Source organism: Dama dama, chromosome 17 (genome assembly GCF_033118175.1).
Source record: "Dama dama isolate Ldn47 chromosome 17, ASM3311817v1, whole genome shotgun sequence".
Classification (NCBI taxonomy): domain Eukaryota; kingdom Metazoa; phylum Chordata; class Mammalia; order Artiodactyla; family Cervidae; genus Dama; species Dama dama.
Window position 1 is genome coordinate 28298287 of NC_083697.1, and position 18927 is coordinate 28317213.

Below are 18927 nucleotides of genomic sequence, written 5' to 3' on the forward strand. Positions count from 1 at the left end.
TTAAAATAGAGTTCTATTGTGGCTGTCATTCAGCTAATTAAACAACTAGGTGTTATATAAGATCTTCCCTTTGGATTATGAAGCAGAAGTAACTCATAGCTTAATTTGATGACTAGATGCATACACCACTTAAAGTATTACCGTACAGTGTAAGTTTCCTAAAGCATGTGACTTTCTATTAAACTATAATCTGTGTCTTTATACAAAACTAGTTTAGGGGGAAAGAGCAATTTAGGGTTTCTCTAATTATCATCAGTCTTTCATATAGGTTAATGTTATAATGAAAATAAAAATGGAAGAGGCTAAAAATAGATTTTGTAAGCAGATTAACCTGTGCACAAGAATCAGTATGTTACATGAATAATTCAATTATTTTACCCTTACTGGGACTCTCTAAAGCAAACATGATATTTTATTTTATTATCACACAAAATGACTTAGTGAGGAACCCAAGAGTAAATTATAACTGATCATTTTTACTGAAATAAACACTCATAATAAAACAACAGCCACTAGTTTAATAAATTCCAGCAGAAACCAGAAGATCACTAGTATACAGTTGATTGATGTATTGATTACTACAGACCTCAGTAAACTGGCAGAAATTTGAAACCCATCTAACAAAGCAGTAAGATGAAGAAGCAGTGACCCAGGACATTCCTTATCAGATAAGAAATCATATGCTATTAGTTTAGAAATTATGCCAAATTAGAGTAGTTTGGTAATGATATAGGAATAGATAAGTAGAATAGTTTGGTAATGATGCAGAAATAAATAGAGCATTGGAACAGAACAAAGTTCAGTACACTCAGGAAAGTTTGAGAATTTGTATATGATGATGGTTAACAATTAACTCAGTGAGGAAAAAACAGTTTACTTAATATTTGATTCAGAACAAACAGCTTGACATCTGGGGGCGGAAATTCTGGATTTCCACCTCACTCAAACAAAAATAAATTCTGGGTAGGTCAAAAAGAAATGTATTTTCTGAGAAAACCTGCATGTATATGTATGTGAATAATCTTATAAATATGAACAAATTCAGATATTTAAATTCCAGTATTTTTGGCACCTGGAAAAAAAACTAGAAATCACCTAAATGTTCATTAGTGGATAATTTCCATGAAACAGGATATATGTACCCATGAAAACAAATATGAGAGATCTACATAGATAGCATCACTGACTCAATGGACATTAATCTGAGCAAATTCCTGGAGAAAGGAATGGCAACCCACTCCAGTATTCTTGCCGTGGAGTGAATTCCATGGACAGAGGAGTCTGGCTGGCTACACCCACGGGGTTGCAAAGAATCGACTATGACTTAGCTACTGAACAACAATGTGCATTGATAATGGAAAGATCTGGAAAATATATTGTCAAGTTTTTTCTTTAATGCAGAACTATTTATTTAGTATGTTCCTACTGTGTGTGTGACTGTTTTTATGAATTGAATATTCACATATGCTTAGCTACACATAGAAAACTTCTGGAAGGATATACCTGGAAGAGTCAAGTCATTACCTTAGGGTCAGCTGGGGTACTGAGTTGGGGAAAGTTACTCTTCATCAATTGTTTCACATGCTTTTATTTTTCAAGTTCAAAACTAGATAATAAAAATAAAGGAAAAGACATATTACTTTAAAGAGCTAATTATCAACTCTTAAGTTGTACTCATTTAAAATGTAGGTACCTGTTTAAAATGCTTGGTACCATGCTAACTAGTAAATAAACAGTAAACCTTATAATGTAAAATCTGGGTGTTTTTTAACTCAAAAAGCATCAGCTTATAAACTTAAAAAAAATAGGTGTGTAAACTGGCATTTGGCTTCTCCTTCTCTTCTATCCTTTGTTAATGCAATCTGTGAAAATGAATACCTGTATATGATTATCTTTGTCTTAAACTTATGTACTGTGACTGTCTTTATGGCAGACCTTAAATGTGTACTTTTTCTACTAGAAAATTCAAGTGCTGGAAACATCACTCCGTGAAGCTAAAGAAAGTGCTATGCATAAGGAGGGCAAGATTATGAAGATGCAGAAAGAACTTGAGATGACTAATGATGTAATAGCAAAACTTCAACAGCAAGTTAATGAATCAAATGAATGCCTTGAAAAAACAAAAGAAATGGTCCAAGTACTTCAGGTAATTTAACAATCTCATTTTACAAATCAAAGAGTGTTATTTTTTTTTTTCTTTTACTGTTGAATTTGACAGATGCTTTGGGACTCAGCTTTTACTTCAGCTTTGTATTACCTATGCATATCTGAAGTTCAGGACTCAAAACTTTTAAAAAGCAAGTGACAACTTAGAAATGAAATGTAGGAATATATTTTCATCCAAAATGATTTTTATCTTCCAAAAAAAATTGTTTTTAAGAGACATATAAATATTATTCTTTATAGTTTAAAGTATATTTTTTATTTTTCAAAAAAAAGCTTCAGATCCAAATAATATTCTTTATTAGATGAGTACATTTTAAAATTCTCTTTTCTTCTACTTAATCCCTTGTTGTTGAGTCCCACCTGCTACACTGCCGGCTGCCTCTGACCTGTTTTTATAAAGAACAGTATATAAATGTTTTGACCGTGAATGCCATCACACCATCCGTGCCCTCATCAGTCGCATCTTTTCCACTCCCTTTTGTTTTAGCCCAGCCACCTCTCATACTTCTTTTACTTGAGTCCAACACTAATAGGTATTTGTGTTATCTCTGCACCAGTGTCTCTTCATTGTAGTTAAAATTGGGAACTAGTCAAGAATGTCTATTCTTTCCATTATCTAATATTGTTCTGAAAATTCAGGCTCACTCAATGAGACATGAAACAGAGAGGCAAGAGAAAATAATGTTTTGTTTTGTTGACAATTATTGGTATAGCTAAAACCAAGAAAATTCACTGTGAAGCTTTAGAATTTTGGGACTAATATTTTAATATTTCAGATAATTTAATGACCACATTTTTATTCATTCAACAAATATTTGTTGGCTGCCTGCTGTGTGTTAGTCATTGTTCTAGATGCCACATGTACAGCGATGGGATAAAAAGTTTCTCCCTTCCTTCAGGGAGTTTACATTATCATTCAGGAAGTGAGAAAATAATGAAATATATATGTGTGTGTCAAGTAGTGAAAATTGCAATGGAAAAAAAGTAAGCCAGACAAAGTACGGGGATACTGAATAAAAGTGGGAGTGTAAGGGAAAGAGATGTGATTTTATAAAGGGTTACTGAGGAGGGCCACACCTTTAGGGTGACGTGAAGTGATGGGGTGAGCAGGGTGGTAGAAGGGCTTTCTAGGCGAAGGAAGTAGCAAACACAGAGGTCTCAACACAGAAACACAGAAAGTCTTAGACATGTTTAGGAAACCACAAGAAAGCCAGTGTCTCCCGAGCAGAGTGAGCAAGAGGATAAAGGTGGGAAGGGAGGTGAAAAATAGCAGAGAGCCAAATCATAAAGGGTCTTGCAGGCTCCTCTGGTTTTTTTTCTGGGTAAGATGGGAAATCATCAGAGGATTTTGGCTAAAGGATATCATGGTCTTAGTTAATTTTTAAACACTTGTCATTTGAAGAGAGAATCCAGGAGACTGTATTAATGTGACATGTTAGCTGCTATAAAAAAGAGAACCAAAAATGCAATGGCTCAAATAAGATGGAAGGTTATTTCTCTAGTTCATGTAAAAGCCTGAGTTCCAAGTTGGTGGCTGGACCATCTTTGACTATAAAATATCCTCAACAGGGAATCCCCTGGTGGTCCAGTGATTAAGACTCTGTGCTTCCACTGCAAGGGGATGTGAGTTCAATCCCTGGTTGGGGAACTAAGATCCCACATGCCATTGTAGTGCAGCCAAAAAAAAAAAAAAAAACCCTCAACAATGCTGAGTAGTACTTTGTGCCTTAAATTTGATTCCAGTTTGATATTTATATTGTTGTACTGGTATCTTTTTCTTTCATTTTCCTGATTAACCTTTTTCTATCCATTTCACTGTTTTCTACCTCTGTTTCATTTGTTTAGGTAGATTGTTTTAGATTGGGAAAAAAACTTGTTGAAAGAAACAAAAATCATATGTTCTCTAAATACATATTCACTTCCAATTACTTTACCTCAAATATCTATCTGTTATTCATTTCAGGGTTAAAATTTATGCCTCCCCTGCTTTTCATATATTAAAAGATTGCTGTTTCCAAATGTTTCCTACCAGATCAAGGTAGCTCTTCAGAATTTCTCTAAAATTATTGTATTTTTCTGTTCTCTAAAAAATCTAGGACAAAGCTGCTTTAGGAGCTAAACCTTATAAAGAAGAAATTGAAGATCTCAAAATGAAGCTGGTAAAAGTAGACCTAGAGAAGATGAAAACTGCAAAGGAGTTTGAAAAGGAGTATGTCTTTGCCTTAATTGAACATGCTTTTAAAAGCTTAAATTTGCTTTAATTATATAAATTTCTTTGCATTAGTTAAGTTTTTAAAATATAAGAAAATATTATTTGCTTTTCTAAAAATAAATACAACCACTCACAGAGTTTAAATTTATTAAATTCTCATTACATACATAAAGGTTTTTAAATAAGCACAATCCTGGTTGCTAACACGTCTTTTGGGGGGGGGGGGTGCTTTTTGCTCATTACATATAAATAGCTTTAAAATACTCTCTTTATGCTTGGAAGTGAATGTTAAAAACCCTGTGGTGGAGAGTTCCCTGGCAGTCCAGTAGTTAGGACTTGGTGCTTTCACTGCCATGGCCCCAGGTTCAATCCCTGGCCAGGGAAGTAAGATTCAGCAAGCCACAAGATGTGGCCAAAAAAGACCTGTGGGTTCCAGTTTGCTAAGGTTTCTGTTGGTTTTTGTTTATTTTATTTATTCTTTCTGTCATGTTTTTGTGGGAAAGTTATATTTCCTTTTAAATTATAATACCTAATACCCAAGAGCATATTCTTTTTTATTGATTTATTTATATAGTACCATATACGTGGGGCTTCCCTGGTGGCTCAGGTGGTAAAAAGAATCTGCCTGCAATGTAGGAGACCTGGGTTCGATCCCTGAGTCAGGAAGATCCCCTAGAGAAGGGAAGGGCAACCCACTCCAGTATTCTTGCCTAGAGAATTCCATGAACAGAAGAGCCTGATGGGCTACAGTCAGTGGGATTGCAAAGAGTTGAACACAACTGAGTGATTCACACACACACAGCCCATATACATAATAGCATGCCTGAAGTTCTTTGTGATATAGAATAATGAAAAGACCATTAGACAGTGTCAGGGAAACTAAATTAGAAATATATTGCCTCTAATGAATATACCACCTTTAACAAGCTGTTTATCTCTCTGGGCCTCATATTCATAATCAGTAAAAGGATTGGTTTATATTAAAGAATTTCTTATCCCTTCTGGCTCTTAACATTTTTTATTCTTCCTACAAATCTTTAATAAATATTTAATGATGATGTGTAATTTTGCCAAATACGTAGCACTCCAGATCTTCATTTGTTCTAACCAGCCTTCTAGTGATAAAAAGTGAAACTTATATCTGTTAAGATCTTCATCATAAAAAGCAATTTTACGTACAGAATAGAATCAGCAGATACTGTCAGCCTCTAAAAAGGGCAGAGTATCTTATAATATATCACTGCTGATTAATGCTTAAGCAAACAGTTCATAAAATGTCTCTACCAGGGAACAATGAGCAGAATTTGACCTTTGATTATAACACCTTGAACCAGATCTGCAGCTAGGGTTTGCTTTCCTGACTTTAGAACGGAAGCTTCTTTTTGCTTTCATGCTCTGGTGATTGTTATACCTTCTTGGTGTTTCTTGGACCTCATGGTAACAGACCAGTTACTTGTTTTATGGTGCTCCCAGGTATAATTTTACTCAATATACTTTTAACAGCTATTGAGCTTCCAGAAATTTAAATAGAATTGATTTCTCAATGTTAAAAAAAAAAGTCATTCCTGCAACCAGACAAAATACTTCCAATTTGATGATATTATAGCTGTGAGGTGTGTGATACCAGGAAGGTATGAGGGGTTACCTACTACTACCTATAAACATGTTGATATGATGTGTCTTGCTAGAAAATTCTTGACAGCAGTTGTGTGTTATTCCTTCTAAAAGTCTGTTTCTGGGTTTTTACATATTTCTGTTGCTCTTAATAGAATTGCTTCAACAAAAGCCACTGTAGAATATCAAAAAGAAGTTATAAGGTTATTGAGAGAAAATCTTAGAAGAAATCAACAGGCCCAAGATACATCAAGTAAGTGGAAAATGCTGATACTTCCCAATCTTTCCATTTTACTTCAGTACACTTAAACATTTTGAAGACTACTATTATAGATAATGACAATCAAGAATAAACCTAAGTTAATCACTGATTTAGAAAAAACTATTTTTCAGATGAATTCATTGGGCTTATATTTATCCTGTGACATCTCCTTAGTTTCCTATAATCTTGACTGTTTCTCCATTATAGATTCTTAGAAAAGAGGAAATTTGCTTTTGCATTATCAAATCTTTACATATTAGTGAAGATATCTTCAGTACTATAAAAGAATGACTTAACTATCAGGGTAGAAGTACACTTCCCAATAAAAATACAAGCACATATCTTAGTAGATTATGACTATATGCACAGTAAAAATATCCATTCACAGTTAAATATTATCCGACTTGTTCTTACTGGCAGACTCCAATTTATCATAGTAACAGTCTTCAAGTCCAGTGATCAAATTTCTGCCTATATATCTCTCAAACTATACCTTTTTCTGTATTTCTGTTTCTTGTGTTTCATTTATAAAGAGAAAACGCTGACCAATACTTAGATCAGCTTTGTAGAGTAGGACAAGCATTGAATTCACAGTCAAGGACAGGTCTCTGAATTGATTGCCCTCGTTTAATGCTGTGTGAAACCCTGAGGACAGCCCTGACTTAGCTTATGTATGTAATTGTTTTAAGGATCACACTAAAAGCCATATGTGCAAGCACACTGAAAATTCTGAAGGTCTAGCAAATGGAGGATGATATTTGTGTGTATTATTATACATTCATTTAAAAAAGAAAAGATCAGTACACTTCGCTGGTGCTCTGGTGGTTGAAGAATCCACCTTGCAACACAGGGAATGCAGGTTCAATCCCTGGTCAGGGAACTAAGAGCCCACATGCCGCAGAACTACTAAGCCCATGTGCATAACTAGAGAGTCCATGTGCCACAACCAGAGAGTCTGTGTGCATAACTAGAGAGTCCATGTGCATAACCAGAGAGTCCGTGCGCCATTACTAGAGAGTCCGTGCGCCATAACCAGAGAGTCCGTGCGCCATAACCAGAGAGTCCGTGCGCCATAACCAGAGAGTCCGTGCGCCATAACAAGAGAGTCCGTGCGGCATAACCAGAGAGTCCGTGCGCCATTACTAGAGAGTCCGTGCGCCGTAACTAGAGAGTCCGTGCGCCGTAACTAGAGAGTCCGTGTGCTATAACTAGAGAGTCCGTGCACATAACTAGAGAGTCCGTGCACCATAACTAGAGAGTCTGTGTGCATAACTAGAGAGTCCGTGCGCCATAACTAGAGAGTCTGTGTGCATAACTAGAGAGTCCGTGTGCATAACTAGAGAGTCTGTGCGCCATAACTAGAGAGTCTGTGCGCCATAACTAGAGAGTCTGTGCGCATAACTAGAGAGTCCGTGCACATAACTAGAGAGTCCGTGCGCCATAACTAGAGAGTCCGTGTGCATAACTAGAGAGTCTGTGCGCCATAACTAGAGAGTCTGTGCGCCATAACTAGAGAGTCTGTGCGCATAACTAGAGAGTCCGTGCACATAACTAGAGAGTCCGTGCGCCATAACTAGAGAGTCCGTGTGCATAACTAGAGAGTCTGTGCGCCATAACTAGAGAGTCCGTGTGCATAACTAGAGAGTCCGTGCGCCATAAGTAGAGAGTCCGTGCGCCATAACTAGAGAGTCCGTGCGCATAACTAGACAGTCCGTGCGCATAACTAGAGAGTCTGTGTGCATAACTAGAGAGTCCGTGTGCCATAACCAGAGAGTCCGTGTGCATAACCAGAGTCCGTGCGCATAACCAGAGAGTCCGTGCGCCATAACTAGAGAGTCTGTGTGCATAACTAGAGAGTCCGTGCGCCATAACTAGAGTCCGTGCGCCACAACAAAAGAACCCACATGCCTCAACTAAGACCTGACAGCCAAGTAAATAAATAAATAATAGTAAAAAAAAAGAATCAGAGATGGTGTTAAGGTGATCACAGCTCCAACCTGAAAAACTTCAAGAGATAAAAATAGATCTGAGCATTCCTTGTTGTTACAGGACGATCAGTATAAGTAGTCTTGATTTGTGACTTTCATGTCCCTGATTTCAGAATCATTCAAAAGGAAATGAACATCGAGTATCTTCCCCACACAACTTTACCCTTCTTTAAGAAATTGCCAGTGACCCAGTGGATTAGTCTCCGTCAGAAAGCACCTCACAGCTTCATGCAGTTTTATCTAAAATGCACAAAGCAGTTCCTTACATTACTTTTGCACACGCAGTATAGAATCTTTAATAATGTGTGCTTTAATATCAACTCAGGTTTGTTTCGTGAACAAGCATGTACTGAGCACTAGTACTTCACTGAATGTTGGTGGAGCCCACACACACACACTGCAGGAAGAAGTGTGCCAGGCGACTCCACTGATCATAGAAGACAGACAAGTGCGGGACAGCTCTGTCTGGGGAGGATCGTAACTACCGCAGCCATGGCAAACAGTACTAACTGGGTTATGGTAGTGGAATCAGTAGGTAGAAAGAAGCAGGAGGGTTCTAGAGCTATTTAAAATTGATGACTAAATAGGCATGTGAGATAAGGGAGAAGGAAGTCAGGGTCGACTTCCAGATAGATGGTGGTCGAGGTATTTTTATTTTTATGACTTATTGCCCTTTGTTGTTAATTTTGAGCTATTAAAATTATCACCCACCTGTCTGTGCTTTCGCATCCACAGTGGTGTCAGAACATATTGATACTCAGCCTTCAAATAAACCCTTAACCTGTGGAGGGGGCAGTGGCATTGTACAAAGCACGAAAGCGCTCATCCTGAAAAGTGAATACATGCGGCTAGAAAAGGAAGTTTCTAAGTTAAAGCAGCAGAATGAACAGCTCATGAAGCAAAAGAATGAGCTGTCAAGGTAAGATCACCTTATATGATACAGAAATTATACTTATGTCTGTTACATGTTGGGGAGAATGGTGTAAACACGTAGGTTTTGTCTTTTTAGTTTGTTTTCTTTTGAGGGGGGGACTTTTTCCCAACTAAATATTTTTAAAGTTCATATGTCTTTTCTAAAAGGAATAGGAATACAGTAGCACCATTCCATGTTTGCCGTCTATCAACTGACCTATGTTTAACTAAGCCAAGAACCAGGAAGTAAGAAAAGATTTCTGAGGGGGCAGCTCATATACACCACAAGTCCATGTACCCAAGTCAGTGAGCCCCTCCTCAAGGAAGGGCCCCTTAGGTCCCTTACTGTAGCTGCTTAGTTTTACCTGTAAACATTTCCAACAAATTTAATTGTTTGGCTTCTACCAAAGAATAGAATCTTGTACTAACCTCTACCAGTGATACAGTAGAGGAAAACTAGGCATTAAACTAAGTAAAGTCCACAAATAACTAATTCTTTGTAGTGAGTGCTGTCAAGCAAACAGCAACATCAAAAAGTAGGACATTATGGAAGAGTATATAACAGGGAGATATATAACTCTTGGTGTGGGGAGGGGTGTTGATCAAGAGATTAACCTTTAAGATTCAGTGTGAAAACTGAATAGAAGTTAGGCCAGATGGAAGGAGAGGCAGGTAAGCTCTCTCTAGGTGGAGGGAATGGCATGTGCACATGCTCTGAGTCAGAAAGAGTGACCTGCTGGTGGAACTGAAAGACATCCAGTGTGGCAAGGGCAGAGAGACGGAGACAGTGAGGTGCAAGTTGAAATCCCAGAGGAAACTGGCCCGGATAGCACAGGCCCCCAAATGTCATTGGGAGGACGTTTGGAGGGGATCCTAAATGTAACGGAAGGATTGCCTCCCCTGGAGGAGACCCTGACCTTCAGAGATCAGACAGCATCTCAGTATAGGAGGCCCCAGCTTAGGAGTCTGTTTATTGTTGCCCAAGCAAAAGATAGTTTTGGCATGGACTGGAATGGTGCCAATGCAGATAAAAATAAGGAGATGAATTTGAGAAATAAGTATGAGGAAGAAGGAGCCCTAGGATTGTTGCCCAGGTTTCTCTCTGGAGGAACCAGAGCAATGCTGGTAGCATTTCCTCTATGAAGCAAGAATATAATGAATCCAGAAAAGCACCACAAATTATTTCTCTTAAAATAACAGATAGAGTCATCTACCCCAGAGACTAATATATCAAATTATGGCCACAAAATACACTAGATCATATCATCGATTCATTTAAAAATCTGATATCATTTCTTTTCAAAACCCCATGATTATGGAGATTTACTACAATTACTCAGTTTATACTGACCTCATTTCATTTTCTGAACTGTGGAAACAGTCCAAACAGTAAGCATTAGGTTGAAACTAGAATATAAATATGATAAAATGCTAAATTTTATGTTATGTATATTTTAACACACACCACAATTTAAAAACTTTTTTTTTAACTTAAGTGTGAATATATTGCAGGAATTGCAGTCTTGTGGTCTCCTTTTTTCTCCTGCTTCTCCCTCTCACCCACCACTACCACATTTAAGCAATTATCATCATCTTTCCAGTGAAGTCAAGACATGGAAGGAGAGAACTCTTAAAAGAGAAGTTCACAAAGAAGTAACTTGTGAGAATTCTCCAAAGTCTCCTAAAGTGACTGGGACACCTAAAAAGAGACACCATATGTCTTCTCAATGCAAGGAACGGAATATCCAAGATCCTATGCCAAAGGAGTCGCCGAAATCTTGGTTTTTTGATAACCGATCAAAGTCTTTGCCAGTACCTCCTCCAATTCGCTATTTTGATAACTCAGGTTTAGGCCTTTGTCCAGGTAGGTAAATATACTGGTTACTCAGAAATGCGGGGATAACAGTTGGAACTTCTCTTTACCACGTGACCCCACAGGGCAAGTATCAACAGGAGAGGATGGAGCAGACCAAGCTCACGGGGCAGAGACTTCATTACTTTCTTGGGGGACAAAGATTCTCTGAAGTGCAGTCACTTTTTACCGAGTCTGTGTCTTAAACTGTCATCTTTTCCCTGAAATGGACAAGCAGCTCTCCCAAGGACATAAGGACACTACCCTATGCACAAAACTACTTTTACTGAAAAAGATTTTCTTATGAATTCAGTGGGCCAGTATTTCCAGTAGGATTCTATTCATTTTACACAAGCCAGATCGTAGACTTATATCATTTACTTACTGATTCAGTCAACAGAATTATTTACTATCAACTCTGTGATTCATATTATACCCTAATGGTGAAGTAATAAGCAAAACTAGATGCAGTTCCTGTCCGCCAAGAGCTTACAGTGTAATAGGTATAGACAGCAATCAGGTAGTCAAAGGGAAAATTCTAGAGTGCAGAAGGCTCTGAGGCTTACAGTAGGTTTTTGTTTTAGTAATATCACGGAAGTCTACCTTGAAAAAGAGAACTGAGCTCTAACAGGTTAACGGGAGCTAGCTGAACAGAGAGGAGGGCAGAGCATTTACAGATAGAACATTGACCGCCCCAGCCAGAGTAGGAGGGCCCGCAGTCGGGGGAAGGGCTGAAGGAGTATGACGCGGCCAGGGTGCAAGGAACACAGGCTTCTGTGGATGGAGCCAGTGAACCGAAGAAGGGAGGTAAGAGCCAGACCTGCAGGACTCTGTAGAGAGTGTGAAAGAATTTAAACTTGATCCTGAGAGCATATGGAGGAAGCCTTCAGGTTTCAGACAAGAGCAGAGGAGCGTGATGACGCATACATTGGGAACACATTGCCTCAGCTGTAAGGTAACCCACAAATCATGGGAGCAAGAGTTTGACAGGTGCCTGAGCAAGGGGGCAGCGTGAACTTGGCCAGGTACAGCAGAGTCTAGGAGACGTGACAGATGGGAGAGATTTGGAGGCAGAATCAGCAGGCTCAGTGCCTGATTGGGTGAAGTGGGTGTCAGGTATCAGACTCACCCCAGCTCTGCAGAGGCACTGTCCACAGAGATGGGGAACGTGGCGGGAGAAGCTCTGTAATATGTTGTGTCTTAGCCTTTCCCACCACATGCCCAGGAGTGACAAGTGTATCCACCTGTCAGAAATACCCTATTATGCATTTGTAGAAACATAAAACAAAAAAACTTCTTCAAAAGAGGCGGCTGCCAGATATTTAAAGCTCTGAGCAAAGGTTGCCAGGGTGTATGAGAGCTCTGAAAAGTGAAAGTTTTAGTCGCTCGGTGGTGTCTGACTCTTTGCGAACCCATGGACTATATCTCTCCAGGCTCCTCTGTCCATGGAATTCTCCAGGCAAGAATATGGGAACTGTGACAAAGAAGGAATCAGTTCATTCTCATCAACTGCACATCAAAATTGGATCAAGTCAGCACCTTGACAATGCTCTTAGGGAGATAGTAAGGAACAAAGCAATTTGGAAAAAAAACTGAAACTATTCAGCTCTTTGAATAGTATTTAACAAACATTTAAGGACCTTCCACTAGTTAGCACTTTCATAGAGCTTTTGGTGTATACACACACACATACACATACTATTTTAGAAGAGTCTTTGGACTGATAAGTTTTATAATCATCTCTTGATTTTATTTGACAGTGCCAAAGGCACATGCATAATATGACTAATCCAACTGCAAATAAAAATGCTTAAGTCTTTTTATCAATACATGGATCTTTCTGGTACGATTTTTAAGTGAAATAAAAGGCTGGGGGGGGGATACATAAATCAGAAATTCACCAATTCAGAATTAAAGGACATAATCCTTGAATTAGTATTAATAAAATATCAATCCAAAAAATTGTCAGTTTTTAATTTTAATTATAAAAGGAAATTTTCATTATCTCAAGATCAGCTATCCTAGATTTATGCATATATAATTTTAAAACAATTATTACTTATAAATAAATAGATGGAGTTAAAATGCTTTTTAAAGCTTCAAAGAAAGCTTTCCAACAATGGCTAAGTATTCTCTAAAATACATAGTATTTGTATAGCACACTAGTTTTTTCCCTAGAAATAGGACAAAGGAAAACCAAACTCAGCTTATCTGTTTGATTCACTTTGCTTCTCAGATTGATGGATTCCAACTGAAAATTTATTACTTCTAGGTTTTATGTACAATATGGTTTTTCTAACCATTCATTTTATGAGAAAATGGGGAATCAACATCTTCAACTCTGATGAAGTGAAGTATACCTTTTTAACAAGGAAATTAATGACCGTGTTGAAGGGCCATGTTTTATTCTTCATATGTCTACTGTCACATCATCCTTTCCACTTCAGTTGTATTTGGGTTTTGTCTATGTTTTCACTAAGGTTACTTTTGTTGTTGATTTTTTTTTTTCCTCCTCAGAAGAACAAACTGCTGAAGTGGAGACCGAGAATCCCCAGCCAGGTCCTTGGCAAATGTCGTCAGGAAAAGATGTGCCAGAGTGCAAGACTCAGTAGACTCCACTGTGCCGCTTTTCTGGAGGCCCCGCGTTCCGTGTTTGGAAATGTCTGTTCATGTCTTTATGTGTCTGTCCCTGGCAGTCATGTCACAGTCCAACTTCAGTTCAGTTCCCACTTTGCCACTAGGATTGGAAGATGAAAGAATGGGATGCATTCCCATAATCTAGAATGCTGATAGCAATATACCTTCTTCTTAAACATGGTAATCCTTTAGAAGATGAAAAGTTTTATTTATTTATATGTTTTATAAAGAATAAAGTTATTGAAGGAAATTTCCAATCTTCCCATGTATACATAAAATGTATATATTTTTATTAATATGAAGTTATCCATTTATGACTTAGAGAATTCCAAAGCATAATTCATAAATTAATATAAAGTATCATTTGATTAACAAAATTACAGACTCTTTTAGTGCCTTGAACATTCAGTAAATGTTTGATTAGTTGTTCTAGATCACAGCACCATGTAATTTAACTGATGGTTTCTTGGTGGGATACTCCGGGTATAGCTGGCCCTCCTCTCTTCTTCTGTGTTGACTTTCAGAATTTTGCTGTAAAAACACACACATGCATTCCATATTTAGGCTGTTAAGGGATAGCAAGTGATCCAGCCTCGGCATTTTCTAGTTATAATCTTCCTTTTGCTGTAACAGCTATGGAAGTTGTTTTTCACTTTCCAGTTACAACCCACCCCACTCCCTATGCAGGCACTCTAAATTGGTTTGTTATTAGACTTTGTAGTCGGTTGCACTTCATTAGCAACTGGAAAAAAACCACATCAATTTATTGTGCCCTTCAATTTTAGACACGAGGAAACAGCGCCAGAGTTTCTATCAAGGTAAAGTTTCCTAAACCTGAGGTGCCCACAGATACACAAGGCATCTGGACTTCATGCAGCTGTAAAACCTCTGAAGTTTAATATTTACTTTTGTGTGTGGATCCATTTTTCTAGGATACTAAGGTCCATACGTTCTTTTGTCATATCCCCAGAGGGGTCTCTGACCTATAAGGAACTATGGTTTTAGAAAGTATCTGATACTTTATATCATGTGATTTTGAAAAACCACACAAAACAGCAAGATGCACTTAGAACAGAGTTAGTGATTTCAAGACATTCTTGGCTCTTTGGTAAGAATATTTATTCAGAGAAAGAGATTATGAATTGCATCACAGTCATCATTCTAAAGTCTGTGGATTGGATATTTTCCCTTATCTTAACACTGCCATGGGAATTCACTAACGCTAAGGGGAAAGTGTCCCCTCCTCTAATCCTCTCACCTGGGCCTGTTTCTCCTTTCCACCGTTACCCAAACAAGACACTATAACAGCACCGCAGGCTTCATTCTTTACGATGTCTGCTTCCCCCAGATTACTGAGGAGTAGGTAGGTTCACCTGGATAATAAAACTGCTCTGTGTGCATGCTCAGTCACACAATTGTGTCCAACTCTGTGACCCCATGGACTGTAGCCTGCCAGGCTCCTCTGTCCGTGGGATTTCCAAGGCAAGAATACTAGAGTGAGTCACCATTCCTTTCTCCAGGGAAACTAAAGGCCATTAAAAATAAAATTAGTCATCAGGTTTCTAGTCTAACAGAATGTTTGCTTAACTCTCTGAATTTGGATGTCTGGTTCCTTCCTCGGATTTGGGAAGTTTGGGGGCCGTTATTTCTTCAAATCAACTTTCTGTCCCCATCTCTTCTGGAAGTACCACCATATGTTGGTCCACTAAGTATGCCCCATAAGTACCTTAGGCTCTCTACACTTTTCTTTTTTCCTTTATGCTTTTCTGACTGGATAATTTCAAATGACCAATTTGTTGATTCTTCTGCTTGATCAAGTCAGCTGTTCAACCCCTCTAGTGAATTTTGCAATTTGATTATTCTTCAGCACCAGAATTTGTTTGGTTCTTCTTCATAGTTTCTATTTACTTGTTAATATTTTCATGCTGTTCATGCATTATTTTCCCAAATTCATTTAGTTCTCTATATTTCTTATAGATCATTGAGCTTCTGTTATTTTTAATTCTTTGATAGGTGATTCTTAGATCAACTTTTTTTTTTTTAGTTTGTTTCTGGAGATTTATCTTGTTTCTCAATAGTCTATGTTTGTGTGCCTTCTGATGTTTTGCTGGGTTTTATGCATTTGAAAAAAAGCAGCCACGCCTTCTAGTGTCATACAGGGAAACATCTTCATCAATCAGCTCGTTTATAGATTCTGGGGGGCCTCTGAAACCTTTGAGGGGTATGCCACTTCTCTGGGCTTGCATGTGAGATTTGCCAACTAGAGAGGGTTGCCAAATTCTTTTTCAGGAGCTCATGATCTCCCTCTGGTGTCTGTCTGCAGTACTGCAGGCTCTTTGGTGCTGCAGCAGCAGCAAGTCACACCACTGTCCTTTTTTCTCATCGGCCCCCAGGCATCCAAAGTATGTCAGCTTCCCCACCAGCACCCCAAGTCAGGCGAAACACAAACCAGTCTCTTGTGCAGCCATTCAGAAAGCTGGGACACCAGACACCCACTCTTCTCCTCCCTCCCAAGAATGAAGGCTCCAGGGGGCACCTGGTCCTGACTGCAGAGCCACACCAGTCTTTGCAGGCTCTCTGGTGCCAAACCAAGCCAGTTCCATCAACACTCTGAGTCGGGGAGAGTAACCAGTCACTCGGACACCCCTCAGAAAGCTGGCACTTCGGGTGAACCTTCCACTCTCCTCTTTCCCCTACTGCCCGTGATGGAGAAACTGAGCCGGGGCTAAGCTGTGCTAGCCGAGGGAGGGGTGGGTGCAGGTGAAGTGAAACAGCTCTTCTCACCTGTTTCAGTGGGGCCGTTCCCAGCTTTGCCCTGACCTGGGGTACCGCCACTAGGGAAGCCCTTCTTAACTGGCTTCTGAAGTTTTCACAAAAGTATTTTGGCCCATATATTGTTGTTAAGTCGGTGTCTGTTAGGGAAAGAGAGCTTCTGTTCCTCCATCTCTCTGACATCTCTCTTGGTATGTTGTTTACCTCTAATGAGAATGAGTTTCAATATTGTGAGTGACTGCAAAGGAACGATTATGAAAATCAGCAATGGAAACTCGTGAGAATGTTAAAAAAAAAAAAAAAAAAAAATACTACAGTCAGACAATACTAAAATGGTCTGAAAAGCATAATTATGACCAAAGAAGACAAAATATTCATAGGAAACATGCTCTTGAGCCTCGCAGAATTATTACCTAGACCCTACCATTCATATTCAGCAAAGAAACAACCATCTACTACGTGCTCAGCATCGGTCTAGGCACCCACATGTACCGCCTTTGTAGAACTTTTTGTATTTGGAAAACAAATAACTCATATAGTTTTAATATAAACTGATCACAATGTAAAGTGAAAAAGTTACAGTCCCTAGCTTTGGAGAAATTTAGTCCACTGAATACAAATGGTTAGGCAGATATTTGCATTACCATGTGACAGGTGGTCATAAAGTAACCACTACTGTTGAAGATCAAGGGATGAAGGAAGGCTCAAGAAAGCTGCCTCAAGAAAAATTATCAGAGTTGGCCTTGACCAAGGAACTCTCATGTTCGTAAAATGTGCATTCCAAAATCTTCAAAAGTCAAAGAAAAAGGATTGTTATTAAAGCAGGGAGCACAGCTGGATAATGGTTTCAGATTATTAGACTCAACATTATAAACTATAGTAGGGCAATGAGGTTCTGTTACCAAAAACTAGGCCAAGGTGTTTTGGGTTTTGGTGCCTTTTTTTTTTTAAGGACAATATTTGCTATCCACTATAATTGAATTGTTAATAATGTTTATTAAGTACAAAAACACTCTTATTAAGTACTCCAATACTTTGGCCACCTGACGGGAAGAGCCGACTCATTGGAAAAGACCCTGATTGAAAGATTGAAGGCAGGAGGAAAAGGGCATGACAGAGAATGAGATGGTTGGACCGCATCACCAAATCAATGGACATGAGTTTGAGCAAACTCTGGGAGTTGGTGATGGACAGGGAAGCGGGGCGTCCTGCAGTCCATGGGGTCACAGAGTCGGACACGACAACCAAACAACAAAGTACAAAACTAGCATGTTGTACTGATGGTTTCACATGCCGAGTCCGTCCTCCTCATGACATCCCTGAGGTAAGTGCTATGATTGTTTCACAGACGAGAAAACTGAGATTTGTAGAGCTAAGTGACTGACAGCTAGTGAGGGAAAGATGTGGGACTTTCCTTCATCCTTCTGACTTCACAGTCTTTGTTCCAAGTCACTGTGATTACTATAAATACGCATTCACTCCAAGAGCAAAAAGCATGATCTAAAGAAGTTTATCTTCTCACAGGAGAAGTTCAGAGAGCTGATTTTCAACAGTAATGGTTACTATAGGACAGCTTGTCACATGGTAACGCTGTCAACTTGAGGCTCTGTTCAAGGAACCAAGTCCCTTTTCTCACTCACCCTGCTGTCTTTAACGTATGCTTCTGATCTCACACCACGTCACAACATGGTTGCCATGGCCCTAGGCATCACAACTGCCTTCCAGGAGAAAAGAGCAAAAGTCAAAAGCCTTTCAGAGAGGCCTCAGCTTTCTATCCAAGAAGGAAAACCTCAGAGATTTCAGCTTACATTTATTTCATTGACCAGCTCGAGAGGCAAAGAAGGCTGGGAATTTGAGAGTTGTTTTCCAGGTTTTATAAAATAAAAGGCAGGCCAAAGTGAGTTACATGGGCATTGAGAGACCCCTACTTAACTAGCATATGCACAAACTAGCCTAAACAGTCTCTAGGCTCAGTTACATGCCTGTTAAGTATGAGTTAGTAAGCCTTGTAGAGAGGGCTCACATGATCTAGTACATCTTTTTCCATCCGATATTTGGTTCTCTCCAGCCAAACTTGATTTTTGGCTCTTACCCAGCATGCCCTTCGAAGTTCCCCGACTCAGCCTCCGCCGTACACTCGAGATGACTGCATTCTGCCACTGAGTTTGTAATGAGTGTTAGAATAGATTGCGTGTGACAAAATGACCATACCCATACCTTAAAAGCACGAGAGAACTAATTCCCCCGCCTCAAAGCAATCTAGGTCAGGGTGCAGGAAGGAAGGCTCCAGGATCTTCAATGACCTGGTTTCCTTCTATTTCGTTGCTAACTTCCACATGCAACTCCTGGCTCATTCTCTCTCGAGTGGCCCCAGAGCAGCACAGAGTAAGTGCAAATAAAAGAGCAGGACTTAGGTAAAATTGGTGAAGGAAGTGATTTCCACATTCTAAGACACCAGATGGTTGGATGGCATCACCGAATGGATGGACCTGAGTTTGAGCAAGCTCCGGGA

The 18927-nt window shown here is 39.1% G+C and overlaps 1 protein-coding gene and 1 non-coding gene across 7 annotated transcripts in view; both read left to right on the forward strand.

Moving 5' to 3' along the window:
- The window catches only part of CENPE (centromere protein E), a 75658-nt gene extending 60531 nt beyond the window's left edge, over positions 1-15127 (forward strand). For 2 of the 6 annotated variants that reach the window (XM_061164286.1, XM_061164283.1), the window contains exons 43-48: positions 1961-2146; positions 4263-4375; positions 6148-6245; positions 8978-9161; positions 10756-11018; positions 13524-15121. In XM_061164286.1, coding sequence (XP_061020269.1) covers positions 1961-2146; positions 4263-4375; positions 6148-6245; positions 8978-9161; positions 10756-11018; positions 13524-13618 — 939 coding nt within the window. In that variant the 3' untranslated portion in view covers positions 13619-15121. Of the gene's footprint in view, positions 1-1960; positions 2147-4262; positions 4376-6147; positions 6246-8977; positions 9162-10755; positions 11019-13523 lie in introns of all 6 variants that reach the window. The other 4 variants (XM_061164287.1, XM_061164288.1, XM_061164284.1 and 1 more) reach the window with 4 other exon arrangements.
- TRNAE-UUC (transfer RNA glutamic acid (anticodon UUC)) lies at positions 4690-4762 on the forward strand. Its single transcript has one exon. It is a non-coding gene; the product is annotated as a tRNA-Glu (tRNA).
- Positions 15128-18927: the final 3800 nt, after the last annotated feature.